General features: G+C 40.0%; 1 protein-coding gene across 8 annotated transcripts in view; it reads right to left on the bottom strand.

The window, feature by feature from the left end:
• FRY (FRY microtubule binding protein) overlaps positions 1 to 20,058 on the bottom strand; it is a 441,627-nt gene that overhangs the window by 228,713 nt on the left and 192,856 nt on the right. The window contains exon 2 of one of the 8 annotated variants that reach the window (XM_053214052.1): positions 1,813 to 1,877. The exons of the other annotated variants lie outside the window; for them this stretch is intronic. Within the exon in view, the coding sequence (XP_053070027.1) occupies positions 1,813 to 1,873 (61 nt within the window). The 5' untranslated portion in view covers positions 1,874 to 1,877. The remainder of the gene's footprint in view (positions 1 to 1,812; positions 1,878 to 20,058) is intronic. 8 annotated transcript variants of the gene reach the window in all.

Here is a 20,058-nt window from a genome sequence, read left to right as displayed (position 1 = left end):
TGGGTCCTGGTCAAAAAGGCACTAGGTACAATATACGTTTTAATATGCAATCTATTGTAAAATATATACATATGCATACGTATACAATAATATGCATATACATATGTATGATATAGAGGTCATGTATACGCATTATATAATACATATGATTAACACAAGCCACATTTCCGACATCTACAGTGAAGGAAGAACACCCAGGGCGGGATACACAGTAGAAGCTCAGTCAGCAATTGTTAAAAAATTAACTGAATAGGTGAAATTCTTTGTAGTCTAGTTTTTTATTTTGTCAACAGCAAAACATTTATTAAATTCCTGCTTCATGTACACTTATTTATTGAGATGCCGGCTCATTAAATAAAAAAAAAAGATTCTAGGTTTCATTAGATTCTTAAATAGCTACGGACATGTACAATGACTACGTAAAATTCTCTTGATATGTGCCTACCAGAAGTTCATAATCTAAGACGGTGATAAATCTGTGAATTCGCAGAAATATCTGTTGGTAACGATCCCTTGTATAAGTTAAGTTATATTATTTATTGGGAGTAAGAAAGGCAGTGAGTGAAAAAGGACTTAAGATGGCTGCCAGATCATGGGAGTGGTCCATTCAGTGGAAACACAGTGAGAGTCAGTTACATTTACAAGAGACATCAAACAAAAACAATACTGAGTAGTTCACATGAGTCCTATTGTGATATAGCATTTTTCCAAATATATGAAACTGTAAGTTTTATCATTTAATTTGTATGCTTGTTATACATCAAAAAAAAAAATCTCTTGAGAGGGGAAAAAAAAAGTTCCCTAATACACAGTCAGCTTTTATAAACTACAAAGTAAGGAGTAAATTAATGACTATTAGAGACTTAATTCCTACAAACAGAATTGTATCATATGTAAATATCTAATAGTTGCACTAAAGATAGTGCAAAAGAATAATTAACAAGTAATTAAATCTCCCAAATCATTAATAAACAAAATGTTTCTCCTTTATTAGAGCAATATGTTGTGTCCTTACTATCTACAAATTTACTTTTCCTACCTTCATTAAATCGAAAGTTAAACAGTCTATATTTAAGATGCATGTAATGAACCCTGTGTCATGGAATTTCCTCTCATTAATTTTTCTGAACTCTTGTACAATATTTCTTACAAGGTTATGCTAGAACTAATATAACCAGGCTATTACTCTGATAAAGGAAAAGCACAGGCATGCAATTTGGACCCATTTAATGTTGGCTTACCCATCCTATCCTGTTTTTTAATTCATACACAATAAAAGAAAACATTTTATTTGTTTTCTTGTTGGAGAAGGCTAAGCCAAAAACAAAGGAAAAACTGCTTCAGGTTTATTTCAATGCTTTAAACAAAATAACTGAGTATTTACAACATTAATATTTAGAAGAAATCAAGCCTAAATCCTACCTCTGTTGTAATATGAAATGCAATGGTATTAGCTATCTTCCAAATACTAAGCTATTTTTCAGATTGCAATTTTGCAGCACAGATAATCGTACCAAATCTTTTAGCGAAACTTCGGTGCACAGAAAAATTCCATTACGTCACAGCTTGTTGTTCAATAGACTTATATACAAAAAATCACCTCTGAAATACTGCAATCCCAAACAGAAACTTAAAAAGCATTATTTCTGCCTCAGAACAGTGACATCATAAGTAAATCTCCACATGCAGATGCAACTGCCCCCCCCCCCACTCCGCCCCATCCATTGAAACCTTTAGGAGAATCTTCCCTACATTCAGCACTTAACTGAACAACGATCCACGCCATACATGCTAACAGCCTTTCATACCTACCAAGCCCTTTTATGAAGCTGATCACACAGGATCGTCTCCAACAAGCTGTTGTAATCTCCATGAGCCTGAAAAGGAACCCAAACGAACAGTCTGGAACTGCTACACAGACTATGTTCCAAAGCAAAAAAACATAATGACGGACTCCATGGTCCTGTTGCTCGCTGGCACCATAAGTGTCTCAGCGGCAAGGTAGGGCTCTCTTATTTTTGGCCCAAGGTGTATTTTTAGTCAGGTGCTAAAGACCTACAGTAGAAGACAAACTAAAACAGGCCTTCCGTCCAGGGCAGACTCTTCATACCAATGGGACAATTTTTAGCTGCACAGTACGACAGTGACCTACAACTCGCAGAGTGCGCGTATGTCTATATTTATCCACGAGAACATACTATGCTGACAGATTAGTAAAGCCGCTCAGGGCACTCCAGGAACATGAGCCCGACCCACATGGCTCGTCATAAACAGTCCATGCCTACCGAACACATGCGTTACCCACAGATCTAACCCACCGGTGCTGTTGTGTTCCTGTGACTGAAGAAACGTAAGAGCAAAGATAACACGGGGTGGGTGATAAACCGTTGCTTTGGGAACTAGGAGCTCTTGGCCACAAGTACAAACAGCTTTAAACAGCTTAAATTCTTACAGACAAAACCAATAGCAGAGAATCCCTATTTGAAGCCAAGAGTCAGTGAGAAACCATACACCCTTAAGGAAAAATGAAACGCTGAACATCTGTTGATGCAACTAGTAAAGAAAAGTGATTGGGTTTAAATCTATAGTCATATTATTTGAAAGCACAGCTTAAATCAGCTTGTTAAAAACTTAATTTATAAGACCAAGAAGAAGCCAATATTGGTGAACATTAGGTATTTCACCTCCAAAAGAAAACAGATTGAGACCAGTGAAGAGACCGAGAAGGAAAATGTAGTTACGTGAAAACAAAATAGAAGTGTAACTAATTGATCTTTCAATGGGCATTATTTCCGACAGAAGACTTTAATGAGGGTCAGTGAAAATCTGTTTCTTCACTAACATAGCCGCAAAGAGCATGAAACCCAAGTCGTTTTCTATTCTTGATTTACTCAGGGTCACTGAAGGTTTTCTTTAGCAATATAGATTGGAATTACAAAACAGCACGGTATGGGGAATTATCGATGAACTGAAGCGTTTCACAGGAAGGGGGAAAAAAAAGTCCAGATTACCCAGATGAACACTTCAAGTGATTCAGGCAAGCGAAATGTGAGCAAAGATGCCCCACGGTACCACTGAGTCTTACATATTCAGGGTTTATAACCTTTTTTAAGGAGTGGACTAATGTGCACGTGTGGCATTCGGTTTATTTTTTACTAAAAAGGGGTCCAAACAATTATAATATGAGAGTGTGCCTATGGAGGTATCTGTGTTTTGAGTAACAAGGATTCTTTTTCAACTCTCTTCTTTCTACATCTAAATTGGAATCAAGACTTGACTGAAAATTTGCACTTTGTCAGCTTAGAATCTCTGGTGCTATTATTAGACCAGCCTTTCAAATGATGTGACTGTCATTCAATTAAAAGAACATGACTCAAAACAGCCTGATAGAAATATGAAAAGCAGTATTTGTCATTTTATTTTTCACTCTTTACAGATACCCTTTACCAAACAACATTTAAGGGAAGTGAAAAAAAACCAGACAAACAAAAAATGAAAAAAACCAAAAAGGCAGGAAAGAGAACATTAATGGGGTACTGAACTGGATTCAGGTACTCCACTGGGCACTTTTCACATAACATTTCATTTGGCCCTCACAGCAACTTTATAAGGTAGGCATTAACACCTCTGGTTCAGTGTCCATGGAAAGGAATAAAAATAAGAATGTCCAAGGTCATTCAGAGGCAGCTTTGTCGGACTCCCAGGGTCACTGCGTTTATTAATTTTTATTCCAGTACTTTCCTTAACATGAATTGAAACTTCTAAGCAGTGGTTGCCTTAGTGTATTTGCCTTTGTATACATTGAAGAACAACCCTCAGATAATCCATTTTTTTTTTTTTACCCAGAAATTTCACCTATTCAAGACCCAGCTGAATTCCAGAGATTACAGTCTTATTCAATGCCCTCCACAGTCTATTCATCCTTCTGTGGTAGCCAGGCACTTACTGGTTTGGGGGAGCATCCAAAGGGCATGAACCACATTGTTCTCATCTTTGGGTCCCTAGGGCCTAGTAAAAGTTGAATTAATGAATAATCAAAGCTGTCTTTATAGTCAAAACAGATGGCACGAAGTCCTTCTATTAAAGCTCAGAGTCTTTGATATTGAGTTTCCACCTCACCCCATCCATCTCCACACAGAGCTTATGTCTCCTATGGTGGACACTATTCTAACACCCTAATTTCAATTTATGTTAGATTTCTGTTAGATTAAAAGCAACAAATCATGGATGGGTGAAGGCTATTAAAGTCAGGCATGCTGACAGCTGAGTAAGTGACAGTTGTCAGCTGATGGCTGATAGTAATAGAAAAAGCAGAAGCAACAAAAAGCAGACATAAAACTTATGAAGGGTAAGAACTGACAGATAATTCAGTATCAAGAGTTGACCCTTAACATTTTAAGAGCTCCAAAGGTAACCATATATTATAGAGTCTTTTTTTTTTAATTTTTTTTCAACGTTTTTTATTTATTTTTGGGACAGAGAGAGACAGAGCCTGAACGGGGGAGGGGCAGAGAGAGAGGGAGACACAGAATCGGAAACAGGCTCCAGGCTCTGAGCCATCAGCCCAGAGCCCGACGCGGGGCTCGAACTCACGGACCGCGAGATTGTGACCTGGCTGAAGTTGGACGCTTAACCGACTGCGCCACCCAGGCGCCCCTATTATAGAGTCTTTAATAATTCATACATGTGCTGATGATCTAAATTATGATAGCGCCCCATAGTCACAGATATAATATAGAAAATAAGGTAATTAATGGAAGGAATCCTATTCAAAATTATTGAGCTAAAATGTTTTGACACTTCAAGGGTTAAACTTCACGACTGGGAGAAGTTTGCTCAGAGCTCATTTGTTCTCTGATGATGCTAAATAAATGTCATGCATTTTAAACTACATTAATATAATCTAAATTTAATAAATAAACTGGATTACAGGCATGTTTAATTGATAGTTCCATAATAACCCTCAAATCTAAATTAAATTATTACTTTAACAGTTCATCTAATGTTCATAAAAATTTCCTTTCTGTTTCTGGGTGGCCTGGTGGCATGACCACAAATATTTTTAAGAGCGAATGAAAGTCCAAACCCAATACATCTACCTTTACAAGCTTAGAAGTGGCAGGGAAGCTCCTGGGTGTCTTTAGTTAACCTCACTGCTTCAGGAAAGATTGTTCTTGGGCTACTGGCTGACTGATAGCTACTTTATTAGCATGAAGGTTAGATCATATAACCATTCTCATTCAATGTAGCTTACCAGTCTATTCACCTTCCTTAAGGTCAATGTCAACCCATACTACTTGCTTATGGGAGGAAGCAATAAATATCCTTTAGACACCAACCAAGAAATTTTTTCCAGTTTGAAGAAAAAAGCCAGCATTTAAAATCAGATTTAACACTACCTATATCATTCAAAACCCTAAAGTGATAAGAAACTTAAGTTGATGAGGATTCTCGTTTTTTTTTTTTTTTTTTTAATCATGGGTCTTATAAATCCAATATTTCTCACTGAGGCTTTAGAACTAGTTTGTGATACAGTTAATGAAACATTTCACTAATAAAGTAGTTACACTTTATATGCATGACAATGTATCTATTAGTTCCGGAAATTTCTGGACATTTAGTAAATACAAGTGCTAAAGTATGATCATGAAATACGGCATGAAATACAGTTAACAATAGATGCCAGTGTCACAAGGATGATATCTTTTCACTATTTTTCCGCGATATACCATAGTACAGAACATATCCATTCATCTGCATTAATAAATCTTTCAGAGACAAAGAACCTCTGAGGCTGTCTTAAGGTAGGAATCAAGTAAAACATAGGAATTAAGTACAACATAAGCAAACCTCACCTTCAGCCTTGCCTCTTCCCTGTAGGAACCATAATAACATCGCAGAACCCCTAGAAGACAATGTGTCATTGTGCTTGGAAGCAGTGTCTATCAAAGAGGCTTCGAGTTGTAGGTAGCTTTTGCCAAACATGTCGTTGCCTCAAGACATATGTGGCAAACAAACGGACCTGAAAATGTTTACCAGGAAGACCTCTAGGAAAATACTGGCTTGTCTTGGCACAGGCCGCCTCTGCAACCAAGCCACTGTTAAAAAGCAGTGATCCACCAATAGGCGTGCGATGCTTGTTGGGTACAGATGGTCTGAACCTACGTCGAGGCTCTCTTTAAGCCTCCAGGTATCACCCGTTCTCTTATAAATTACTGGTGGACTTAAACCCAGCCTTGGGGAGGAGAATCAGAAGGGATTCCATGTGAATGGGAAGTGAAAGGACTTACATGTTACATGTTCTTGAATACGCTAAATGCTTTTTCTCCAAAAAGTTTCTCCCATGACTTCCATTAATCAGTTTACAAACATTCCCCTGTTCTATAATCATAATCCCTAACTGGATCTTTCCCCTGCCTACAGTCTTTAAATTATACTATTTTGGACAACTATTGTGTTGATCTTGTTTCTTGAATTTAACTCATTTATTTGGGGCGGGAGGATGGGCCTGACAAAAGCCCCGAAATTACCCAAAGCTGGAGAGCTTTATAAAAGGTACCGATTCCAGGGCCTCATAAAGACCTATAGAATCTCAGGTTCTGGTGAGGCTAGAGTCTGTCTTTTTTAAAGGCTCATAAGTGATTCTGACGCGCAGCCAGGTTTGAAAGCTACTGATGGCCTCTGGGAACATATAATAATAAATGATAATTGAGGATCTTGTAACTGTCTCCCTAGACAGAGGAATGCAGAGGCAAGTTTAAAATAGTTACTGTCTGAACAGAGCTATCAAGCTGCTAACCTCAAACCTACAACTTCCAACATAATGAAGCATCAGGAAGTAAGCCTAAAAATCTTCGGGTTTGCTTATTCTGTTTTTATTTTGTTTCTTACCTTAAAACAGCCTCACAGGTTCCTTTTCTCTGCCCCAAATAGATATCAATTCAAACTCCAAGTAGTTTATACACGGACTGACACAAGTTCTCGCTCCAGGTCTGACTTTTATTTGCACACAATTCAAGTAGGCTTATTTAATTTTTAAACCCTCAGCCAATGGGATGCACTAAATCAAAAGGCAAGATGCAACAAATGATCACTGGATGGATGCAAGATTTCTTAAAAGCACTTGCACAATTAATGACAAGGCCAACAAAGGCAGGGCAATGCCGTGCACTTTAGAGTCAACCTCCTGGAGTCCATTAATAGTCCATAAAGACATTTCTGAATAGTGTCCCACAAAAAAAAAAAAAAAAAGTGGGAGTGGCATGTGTGCTAAGGGACATGGTGTCAACACAGGGTGAAAACTTCTGAAGGATTTTCATATTTTCATCCCAAATATCTAAATACTTAATAAAATGAACCTGACTGTGGGAACTCAGTTCTGATAGACTCATTCACCGAAGGTCAGGCAAGCATAGCCAGAATGAGAGTAAATACTTGCACCGAAGAGAGCATCCTTTGAACCAGAATTTCTGAATTTGAAGTTTTGACTTAAGGCATGAACCTCTCCTATAAAGTATATAAACTCTAGTGACATGGTTAATGCCAGGAGCTCAGGAGATAAGCTCAGAGCCTTTTTGGCCACTCAGTAAGAAAGTGTACAGAATTTGACAGTGTCCGGCGGCTCCTCAAAAAGTTAAAAATAGAACTACCCTCTGATCCAGCAATTGTACCACTAGGTATATACCGAAAAGATATAAACATACAGATTCGAAGGGGTACATGCACCCCAAAGTTTATAGCAGCATTATCAGCAATAGCCAAACTATGGGAAGAGCCCAAGTGTCCATTGACTGATGAACAGATAAATAAGACGTGGTGTGTGTGTGTGTGTGTGTGTGTGTGTATCTATCTCTCTCTCTCTATATATATACACACACACACCATATACAATATTCCATTGTATATACAGCCATCAACAAAAATGAAATTTTGCCATTTGCAATGACGTGGATGGAGCTAGAGTGCATTATGCTAAGCAAAATAAGTCAATCAGAGAAAGACAAATACCATACGATTTCATTCACATGTGGAATTTAACAAAACAGATGAACACATGGGAAGGCGGACAAAAGAGAGAGAGGGTAACAAACAATAAGAGACTCTTAATGATAGAGAACCAACAGGGTGGATGGAGGGAGGTGTGGGAGGGATGGGCTAAATGGGTGATGGGCATTAAGGAGGGCACTTGCTGGGAGGAGCACTGGGTGTTACATGTAAGTGATGAATCACTGAATTTTAGTCTTGAAACCAATACTGCAGTAGGTTAACTAACTAGAATTTAAATTAAATAAAAAGTATCTTTCATCTCAAAAAAAAAAAAAACCCAAAAGACTAACAGTGTCTAAGAACAGGCTACACTTAATGTTAGGGACCCATGTAGCTAAATATCCCATGTCCGTTTCCATTCAATGAATCATCTATACTGGTTTTATTTAGAGGCAAAGAAAAATTTCTAGAAGAGAAATTTATACATAGCAATGTATGTAGTAAGAGTACCACTCTTCTGGAGGCTATAATTGTTTTTCTGCCAAGTTAAATTTTGCCTTTACAAGTGCAGCGAAGGAGTGGGGAGAAGGCACGAAGCTTTTTACTACTAAGGAATCCTTGTCCCCCAATGCTTTCGTCTTCATAACCTTGCTCTGCCAAAGGAGTCTTTTAGGCAACTCAGTCTGCAACACGTTCTCCTTGTATTTGGGGTTATTAATATTTCTGAGAACCCAAAAACGTGGCCCAACAAAGGGTCCTCCTTCAGGTAAGACATTGTGTCCAAGGCAGTGCATCAGGAACACACCTGCACCTAAAGGAAGCAAAATACAGATTCCATGGCAGCATGGATCCATACGTCCGTGTGTAAGGGCTGTTTCTGCCACACAACTAGCTGCGAGACCTTGGGTAAGTCACGCAGCCTGAGACCCAGATATTCATATGATAAATTCAGACTTATACTATGGAAAACCAACAATTCTTCTGCAGCATTTTAGAACTAAACATCCTTGAGGCTAATCTAGAGAGTTTCATTCAAAGGAGATCTCGTAAATCTAGCAGGCATAATGAGAAGCTGGGTGTCAGACGTCACTGCTAAGCACAGTCAGTATAAGGCAACTCCCAAAATAAGTACAAGTTTGGAAGGTCTTTATTTTGATATTATGAAATGACGAAATGCTTAAAAGACCAAGATCTTACTGAAAAACAATTCAAGACAGTTTTACCTGTGCTGTTTCATACTAGCCACATAGAGCAATAAAGCACTTGAAGTGTGGCCAGAGCATATGAGTTATTGAATTTTAATTTGTTTAAATTGAAATGTAAAACGTGAGCCTTGATTCAGTTATTGAGAAAAATTTAGGTATGTTTGTAAGAATTGCATATGGGAGACTGTATTTAAGCCTAAGTTTTATGAAATTGAAATAAGTATTTTGACCAATTTGATGTCCAAACTCAGATGTGCTGGTCGTGTAAAATACTTATTAATAATCTTATGCTGATTACATATTGGAATGATATTTTTGATATATTGATTTAGGCAAAATATCAAAATTAATTTCAGATGTTTTAAGGCTCGGTTTAATGTGGCCATTAAAAAACTTAAAATTGCATGTGTCTTGCATTATGTTCCTATTCTACATGCTGTTCTGAAGACCAATTATTGCTTTATAAGACAGATATATGGGAAACAATTTTTGTCAATGACCATGGAAAGCCATTAAGAAAAGCCACAGTGTTGCATATTCATGAGTTAGTAAATGCCAGGAGTCAGATATATTCACAAATAAATGGTAAAAATATTGATTTATTGATTTAATAAGCCAACATGTATTAATCACTTTAAAAAGTATCAGGTTGGGAGGGACTGAGAGGTGATTACCTTTATCCCCACTTGACAGCTGAGAAAATTAACTTATCTAAGATCGCACACCCAATAAATGCTAGAGCAAAGGACTCAAATACAGCTTTTCTGGCCCAGAATCTTGTGCTCTTTCTACTATACCAGATTGCTTCCTAGAAGTTGAGAAGCAAAAACACCATAAAGGATCTCTCTGATATTAAATGCTTCCACATGGCGCCCGAATCCATATAAAACCAAAATATAAAACCGGGGAACAGATTTTTAAACATCTTAATAATCCTTTAGCACAATTACCATCCACATTACAATTAATCCCACACCGATTTGTAATAGCTCCTGTATTGCCATCATCATTCTTACTAAATATCTCATGGAGTTCCACCTTGCCTGCCTCCTTGGGGTAAATATCTCACACTTCTTTGCAATTCACCCAGGCTTCTACTGCATTGTTTTTCATACAGTGGGTTCTTAATGATTTAATTTTTAATTATTTTTAAAAAGTTTTTAAGGTTTATTTATTTATTCTGAGGGGTGGGGAACTGGGAGGGAGAGGGAGAGAGAGGGAGAGGGGGGGAGAGAGAGAGAGAGAGAGAGAGAGAGAGAGAGAGAGGAGAGAGGGAACGCATCCCAAGCAGGTTCTGCACTGTTAGTAAAGCCTGAAGTGGGGCTCGATCCCATGAACCGTGAGATCATGACCTGAGCTGAAATCAAGAGCTGGATGCTTAACTGACTGAGCCACCCAGGTAGCCCAAATCTTTAATTTTTTAAAACCACATCTCTGTGGGAAGGAAACCTGGTGATATTGTAGAAAAGACTGTGACTTCCTAATACAGACTCCCATTAGCCAAACAAGCGCACCGCTATTTTGATTTATAGAATCATTCCATCATGTGCATGTAGTTTAGTGTCTTGGAGTCAATATCCACCTGAAAATTCAGCAGGAATTCAAGTGCTGGGGAAAATGGGCTCAATATTTAAATAGAAAGCGAAACTGGCAAGTGTGCGTATGAGTTTTTAGTGAGCTGCGTTTTTATTCCAACAGGCAGTTCTGGAATCCCCTTCCATCTGCTCTGGCCAGCCATCAAGTCCTCTTTTCCTTTGCTTCTTCCACTTTGAACTACACACTCTTTTACTTGACATTCCTTTTCTTCCCAATCCTACTGACCCATCTTCTCTTTCAGAGACCTTTTAAAAATTCCACCTGCGCCGCAAAACCTCCCTTAACCAAATAAGAGGGAAACAGTTACTTTCCTCACCCAATTGCATGCTGGGATGCAGTAACTTTAAGCTCCCAAATTGGAAGGGGATGGAAATATTTAAATACGTAACTATATGAATGGAGTTTTGTTACTGCATAACCTCTTGGCTTGAATTATTATCTCTGTTCTCGACTATATTCAAGTAGGTTCTTCTAGTTTGAATAATCTTCATTATTAAGGAGACTTTGTGGAATTTGTTGACATGCTGACCTGTCTTCCTGAAATACTGTGTGGTGAATATATAATTATAAATTAGTTTTAAGTTCATTATTTTGCAATATTCAGAAAATTGAGAGTACACATGACAGTATAGGTTTTTCAAAATTTTTATGTATTTTGATAGAGAGAGGGAGTGTGTGTGTAAGCATGAGTGGGGGAGGGGCAGAGAGAGAGAGAGAGAGAGAGAGAGAGAGAGAGAGAGAGAATCCCAAGCAGGCTCCATGCTGTCAGCACAGAGCCCAATGGGGGGCTCCATCTCATGAAACATGAGATCATGACCTGAGATGAGATCAAGAGTCAGATGCTTAACTCACTGAGCCACCCAGGCGCCCCCAGTATAGGTTTTTTAAATCGAGTTAGGTGCATGTCTGCATTACTTTCTTAAGTGATGACATATCACATGCCATTATTTACTGTTACCAGAGCACACTACGGCACTCTGAAATAGTTACTGTCATGCCCTGGCAGCCCATAAAAGTTATTGCAACTTCCAGAAGTTTCATCATATAAGGGCAGGGAAGGAGGCGTTGGGACAATCTGATTCAACTAGCTTAATGGGATGGAGTTTGAGTTGGCATAAAAACACAGAAAACTATGTCATCAACTTGCCTATGACTGGGAGAAACTTCCTCCTAGAAGGATTTATACAAGTATACATGGCCTCAGAAGGCACATTACTCTCCCTAGAGAGCCAAAGAAAGTCAAACAATTGATAATTCTTGTCTGCTATGGCAGGAGCAAACCATGTATGGCTATGAATACAATCAAAAGCAGCCAACAGAGATCAAGTACAAGCACAAGTACAATGCAAGATCAAGTACAATGCAGTACGAGCTGCATTAGAAAACTTAGATGAACTGACACTCCCAACACCCCCTCCCGCCCCCCCCCCAGTATTCCGGTGGGCCGTGTGGCATTCCTTATATGCTGATTTGTACATTCAAGTGATTCAAGGTCATTTGACCATCTAAATGGTATAGTTTATTAAAAAACAAAACAAAACCAAGCCTGTCAATCTGTAACCTGGGAATAACCATAAAATTCAACAGAGGCTCTGCAAAGTAGCTGTGCAACACCTCTGTGTTACCTTGGCGCAGTAAATCACATGAGTATTGTCAAGAGATAACGCGACCGTCCCCTTTTGTCCTCAACACAAATATTCTATTTAAAGAGCACAGTTCCTATTCAACACATAATTTCAAAACACTGTTCCTCAGGTAATTGCTTCTGTATCTTTCTCTTTGAGCAGCTTGCATGAGCTACATAATCATACGTGTTTTTATCGTACGTTAAAATAAAGCACAGACTGGATCTAGTGTAGAAACTAAATCCTGGCAATTCTACCTCCAACAAAGAATTTGAAACTTCTCCCTCCTCGCCAACACATCTGTTACCACCTTAATTTGAGTCCTTGTCATCTCTTTGTTGGGTTATCCCTGCAGTGACTCTCCCCACCTCCATTTTTAGCTAGGACTCCAAGAGTGAGCTGGGATCCAGGTGCCTGGGTGGCTCAGTGGGTTAAGTGTCAGACTCCTGGTTTCAGCTCAGTTCATGATCTCATGGTTTCGGGAATTCGAGCCCTGCATCAGACTCCGCACTGGCAGTGGGGACCTGTTTGGGATTCTCTCTCCCTCCATTTTTCTGTCCCTCCCCTACTCACACTGTCTCTGTCTCTCTCAAAATAAACAAATAAACTTAAAAAGAAACTTAAAAAAGAAAAGAGTGAGCTGGGAACTGACCATGTTGCTCCCTTAAAAACCAGTGGAAGCTGCCCAGTGCTTTCAGGATGAAGCCCAGACTCTTCAGCAGGTCCTTCAACATTCATCATGATCTGACCCAACTTGTGTACCCCCTGTCACTCCGACAGGGACCCTGGAATCCAGCTGTCAGCCTGAACTGGCCACTTCCACACCTCCCTGCATTCACTCATGCACTTCCCTCTGCCCCTTCCCTTCCTCTCTGTAGCATTCTTTCAAGTTCACATGTCACAGCCTCTTGGAACTAGTCCTAGAATCCCGCCTCCCTCTTAAGATGATGAATCACTTTCTCTTCCTGAGGATTCTGTCAGTCTCCTTAAGTCCAGGCACAATGGCTGGCACAGGTAGAACGTGTATTTGGATCAATACTTGTGTTTTCTCTGCAACTTGCTTATATCTCCCCTTTCATCCAAGTAGGCGGTCTTTGACCAGAAAGCCCATGGAAGAGCGCGGCCTGCTGAACCACAGTGCACTCTCTCTGCGATGGTGCCCTACACGAGTAGGCATTCAATGATTTACAAGAAAGAAGGGGAGGTTGCTAATTCACTCTCAGGGGCTTCCTAGAACTTATTCAACCATGTTCAATTTGGGCTGATGCTTTGAGTACATCCACCTCAATTGTCATGAGAAAATCTTCAGGTTCAGACTTTTTTCTAGTAAGGCAATCCATTTCTCCAGATAAATATGAAACAGCATCAGCTCTCACATGGGAAAAGACGTTGGTCAGTAAAAATTACATTAACTGAGTAGATTTCACCATTAATGGTTGCCCTCTCATTTGGAAAAAGTGGCTAGAAGGCTTAAAAGTAACGTTAAATTAAATCCATATAACTTAAATGGCATTTAGCCAAATATAAGTTAATGTTTTTACAGAGAGCAATCTTTGACAGGGTTAATGGATTAAAAAAAAAAAAAAAAAGGGGGATTTGCAAAATGGGTGAAGAGGGATGGGAGTTACAGGTTCCCAGTTGTGGCATGAATAAGTCAAGGGGAGGAAAGGCACAATATAGGGAATAGAGCCAGGGGTACTGTAATAATGTTGTATGGTGACAGATGGGAGCTACACAGTGGAGAGCACAGCATGATGTATAGAGTTCTTGAATCACTATGTTCTATACATGAAACTAACGTGACACTGTGTGTCAACTACACTTCAATAAAAATTCTTTTAAAAAATAAGACAGGGACGCCTGGGTAGATTAGTTGGATGAGTGTCTGACTCTTGATTTTGGCTCAGGTCATGATCTCAGGGTCATGGGATGGAGCCCTGCATTGGGCTCTGCCCTGAGCATGGAGTCTGCTTAAGATGCACACACACTCTCTCTTTCTCTTTCTCTGTCTCCCTCTCTCTGTCTCCCTCTCCCCCTTCCTCCCTCTCTCCTCCTTCCTCTCTTTCTCTCTCTCCCTCCTCCCTCCCTCTGCTCCTCTCCCTGCTCTCTCTCTCTCTCTCTCTCTCTCTCTCACACACACACACACACACACACTCTCTCTCTCTCTCTAATTAAAAAAAAAGATAAAAACAAAGGCAATCTATCACAGAAATATTTTCTCTTCTTGGCTGATCACTACCTAAATAAAAAATTATTTTACTCTTTTTAACTTCATTTTGAATTTCATGGACACATCTACCCAGAGTTCTGTGAACACAGTGGTACAACTGAACTTGTTGAATTTACTCCAAGAAAATAGGTAAGGGTCACACAAGGAGAGGGACTTTCCAGCCAAGTGTAGATGTTAAGTTACTGTTTGAAATAAAAGACTCCAAAATACAAAACTTTTGGTATTGCTTGCTAGGGACTGGTCTACTGATGGGATAAACGCCAGCCAAGTTGTCTCTAAACCTCCCACACCAATTCGGGTCCTTTTATGCAGTCCATCAACACTTAACAATTTATTAACAATGGCCAATGTGGTCTGAAATGTGCTGGGGAATATGACAATGACAAGACGATTGATTTTTAGTCCGGGGGGTGGGGGACCTAGACAGGCAAAGCACAGTTACACCACGTTACTGTTGCAACAATGGAAGAGTGTAGAAAGCATAGGGGAAGTGGGGCAGTGAGAGAAAACTTTGCCCCAAAAGGGACCCTTGAACTCGTCATACTTGGGAGAGGAGTTTGGCTCAGGTACAAAAACCACATGCTTAAGGTTTAATGCACGTGACACAGAAAATGTTGCAATCGTAGCATACACCAACACCCTGCTACGTTATCACTCTACACAACTCTGAATTTGAAAGAAAGGTGTTTTGCCTTGGATAGCTTCAGATGGTTTATTTTCTGAAGTTCTAGATACATACCTCTTTACCAAAACTATACAAAGTGGTAAAGACCAGATTGCCATGCCAAGAAGATGTCACAGAGAACCACAGGGCTCTTCATTCAGTTCCTGGTCATCCTGGTTTGGCAATGAGCAAACAAGATAAAAGCATTAACTCATAGAGGAATTTAGACAAGCATGAAATAGGTAAGTTAATAATAATAATGGCTACCATTTACTGAGAAACTGCAGTAGTGAAGCTGTATACTAAACACTTCAGAAACATACACTTATTTGTTATAGCTCTATGGATTGATAGATGTATTTATAAAGACATTTATAACAGATCATGCCTTTTTAGGGGATGAGTTTAAGTAACTTACTCAAGGTCGCATGGCAAGTAAGTGACCGAGGCGGAGCGTATGTTCACAAATTCCCAAATCATATGCAAAAAGGAAATAAAACAAGCTTAAATAAACTCTTTCCATATTTGATATCATAATGAAAATTAGTGAATCCAGCGGTCAAAGAGGCAGAAGAATAAAGAAAAGACAAAACATAAATCACAGCCCCTCCATCTCCAAGTAGAGAAGGGTTCCCATGTCAGAACCCCCGCTTTGTGGCACTTTCCAGTGTGGGTATTTAACCTCTCCTCACACCAGGACACAATGAAGAACTCGGTTTGCATAATGGGCCTTTCTTCTTTGTGCCACGTGACCAGTGTTGCATCATTTCCCTCTGCTGCACGGCTCAGTGAAGAGTGTGATTCACTTCTCTGTTGAGCAAGGAAAAAAAAAAAGCAAATAACCCAAGTGGGATGATTCTCCTGGCTGACTCTTCCAGGCTTGGTTAACTTTCCAACCATTTCTTGGTCAAAGTGGAGGAGGCAGAAACTTGCACTCAAGTGCTGAGCTCACGTGACTCTGCCAGCTCCAGCACCATGGGGCTCGGATAGGTCTTTGACATTACGTTCATGCTGTCCATAAAAAAACCTTCTAACCTTCTCTCCCTTGTGTAGGTCGATAGCAGAAACTTCATGAAAACACCGAGCTGGATAAATCAGCTGAGTAGTCACCTTTCAATAGGAAGCACAGCCCAATAAGATGCAGACTGAAATGGGGAGGGATGTCCTAGGGGAGTATCAACAATTTACGTCTATCCTTCTCCCAGAGCCCAAAGAACATTTTCATCCTCCTGGCCCAAGAAGTGACAGTCTCTTAGTCACTCCCTAAAACAAGGGCCTTGTCTGGCAGAACAATATGATACTTAATGAGCTCACTGCACCAGTTTAATAGCTGTTATTTTGTGTATGAGGGACACTTGAGAATTGATGAGTGGGTCTTCGGTCGCTGGAGTGTGTCCACTTCATGACTAGTTAGAGCCTCTGCCTGAGCTCCCTTTACCAGATAATTATACCTAACTTTTGGTCTTTTCCTTAACTGTAGGCAGCCTTTCCTTAATTTCTGCATCATGCCTATCAAATCCAGGTTTTTTCAATCTCACCAGCATAAAAAATAAACAGAGTAATATACTCTAGCATGACAACAATACTCTCATCCCACTCCCGGCCCGTGACCATGATTACAAACTGTGGGTCAGGGATCAAGTCCGTTTTTGCATTCCAAAGAACTCTTAAGCCTACCAAAACAACAAGTTTGGATACATATGGCCTATGAAATGAATTCAGATGAACTGTCCGCTCATAATGACATTTTAACTCTCCAATGTGTTTGCAACTATGAACATCAAAAGCGTTTGTCGCGCGATCCCTACGTATGGATACCTCACACTCAGTGCCAACACACCATTACAAAAGAAAGGTGAGATCAGTGCTCAAAGCTGTGGCAAGGACAAGACTGTCCCAGAAAAGTGGTGGCAGCAGAGAGGTGGGCCTGGAGGAGCTGTGGATTCTCCAGATGGGATGCTCCTTGCGATGAACCCCTGGAACCAGGCCTTGGCAGAGGTGATGGTGACAGAGATCCAGATGGGGGAGAGGTCATTTGGGAAAGGAGGCGTGACAAGTTTTAGCGATAAAGAAGGGCTGAAGAAGACTCCAGTTTCTTGCCTGGGACTGACCGATAATGAAATTCAGCATTTATGATGAGGAAGCTGGGCAGAATAAGTGACCTGGAGGAGAGCGATAAAGCCACAGCTTTACCAGGCTGGGAAGAAGAGATTCAGCTTTGGAGAGAACTATAAGCAATATGGGAAAATAGTAGGGAAGATCTGGCCTTAGGGGTCAATGAGTAATATTTACGTAAAAACAATAGCCACTCTTACTCATACACACAGTTTGCCTTTCAGGAGGTTGGTTACTGGTCATATTTTGTTGTAATTATAGATTTATGTAGGTCTCTTTCACTAGAAAATCTTCTTAAGAGCAGGAACCTGGTTCATGTTCAGCTACAAGTCATTTCAGGGTATCAGAATTCAAAATTTTTTTCTGCTGTCTACACAAATTGTGTCCAAAGGCTGGAAGCAGAAGGTCAATGAGAATGGCAAAAGATGCATTTCTCCTATTTTCAGGAAGAAAAATACATTCCAGAAATTCCCCCAGCAACTTGAATCCCCAGTTGCAAGCTTGTGCTGAAGGCTGAGAATAAGAGAGCACCTGCCTCTTTCAGACATCCTGGGGGAAATGAACACTGGAGGGAGTCGGGAATGGCTCGGGCTGGGCAGCCAGTAAGAAGAGAGGCCCCGGGGGGGGAGGGGCACCTGGGTAACTGTCAGTGAAGCATCTGACTCTCGACTTCGGCTCAGGTCATGATCTCACAGTTTGTGCATTTGAGCCCCACATTGGGCTCTGCGCTGACAGTGCGAAGCCTGCTTGAGATTCTCTCTCTCTCTCTCTCAAAATAAATAAATAAACTTGTAAAAATAATAGAAGCTTTGGAGCCAGAAGTAAATATGAATTTAGTTGCCAGCACTTATTGATACACCTTTCCTAGGGAAGTCTCTTATTTATTTGTTTTTAGTTTTTCACCTGTACAGTGGTATTTGCCTCAATAGGATCTGATGAAGATTAAATGAGATAGTGCTTAGAACAGTGGCTGAAACTTAGCAGTCTTTCATAAATGCTAGTTATTCTTCTTAGACCATTCCAAGACCTAGCTGGAGGATGCTGTGGATAGGTAAAGTGAGTCAATAAAACCCTTTCAGATTAACAGCTAAATCTGAACAATAAGACTGAAACCTAAACCTCTCTGGAAAATACTGATATTTCTGCATAAACGGAAATATCTGAAAACAGGAAAACATTTTGGTCATTTTTTTGGTGACGACAAAGTTAAGGGTGTTTCATCCACTGCTGTTGGATGGCATTCAGATGAATTAACACTGTATTTGTTCATTTTAATCTAATGACAGATTTCAATAATAACATTTTTTCTTTTTCATCTGAGATCTGGGTACAATCTTGAAGGGCTCAAGTTTCTGATTTAGTAATATTCTTGCTTATAATTCGCTTTAAGAAAGCCAAAAAACAGGGGTCCCTGGGTGGCTCAGTCAGTTAAGCAACCCACTTTGGCTCAGGTTATAACCTCATGGTTTGTGAGTTTGAGCTCCACGTCAGGCTCTGCACTAACAGTGTGGAGCCGGCTTGGGATCCTCTCTTGCCCTCTCTATTTGCCCCTCCCCCACGGTCTCTCTTTTTCTCTCAAAACAAACAAACAAACAAACAAATCTCATGGACATTCTTATGAGCATAAGAAAAACATCAAGAAATGCTCTTTTTTCTGACATCAGAGGCAGACAGATACAGAATTTTTATTTGGGAACTCTCAGAACACTTTGCCACTGCTTTTTGACAAATATCACTGTAATAACTTAGCAGGGAATACATGTCAATATCCTTCTGCTCCTATCCGAGTTTCATCAATTTCTCTTCATCAATTTCTTTATCTTGCAAAGGATGATGAAAGGTAGCATCGTTTAGCATTTACCCTAGATGCTAGGTCTGATTCCTGGCTCTGTCACTTACAAATAGTTAAGTGTAAAAGAGGATCATGGTGAAGATAAGAGGAAATGATGCATGTGAATTATTTAATATAGCACTTGATACTTCGTAAGGGCTTATAACTATTAGCTATAATTCTGTGCTTAATGCAATGTTATGTAACAAAAAGGGGGGAGTTTTATTAATAGTCATCTACCAGTGTATGCTATCTACTTTACAGCAGTTTCTATTGTTGTCGACGCTTCTGCCTGGGTAACAATTTCTATTTTGCTCAAGTAGCAGGTAGCAGTCTGTTCTCTTATAGAAAAAGTAGACCCACACCAGTCCCAGGGCATGTATCTTGTTTTGTCTAAGCCAATGCGGTAATTTCATTCAACTTTGCCAGGATTGATGTATCACCCAATTCCAATCAGGAATGCAAGAGGAAGTTTGCTGGGGTCTTTGGCAAACTTATCTTCTTCTTGCCGGAAGAAAGACCTAACCTAAACTCCTTCCTTCCCTGGCTTTTTTCTTTTTAATTTTTTTTTTAACATTTATTTATTATTGAGAGACAGAGAGACACAGAGCGTGAGCAAGGGAGGGGCAAGGAGAGGGGAGACACAGAATCAGCAGGCTCCAGGCTCTGAGCTGTCAGCACAGAGCCTGACGCGGGGCTTGAACTTGCAAACCGTGAGATCATGACCTGAGCCGAAGTCGGATGCTCAACTGACTGAGCCACCCAGGCACCCCCCTCCCTGACTCATAAGCAAAGCAAAGCAAAGC

The sequence above is a fragment of the Acinonyx jubatus genome, chromosome A1 (assembly GCF_027475565.1).
Source record: "Acinonyx jubatus isolate Ajub_Pintada_27869175 chromosome A1, VMU_Ajub_asm_v1.0, whole genome shotgun sequence".
In the NCBI taxonomy this organism is placed as follows: domain Eukaryota; kingdom Metazoa; phylum Chordata; class Mammalia; order Carnivora; family Felidae; genus Acinonyx; species Acinonyx jubatus.
This window is presented reverse-complemented; position numbering and strand designations above follow the sequence as displayed.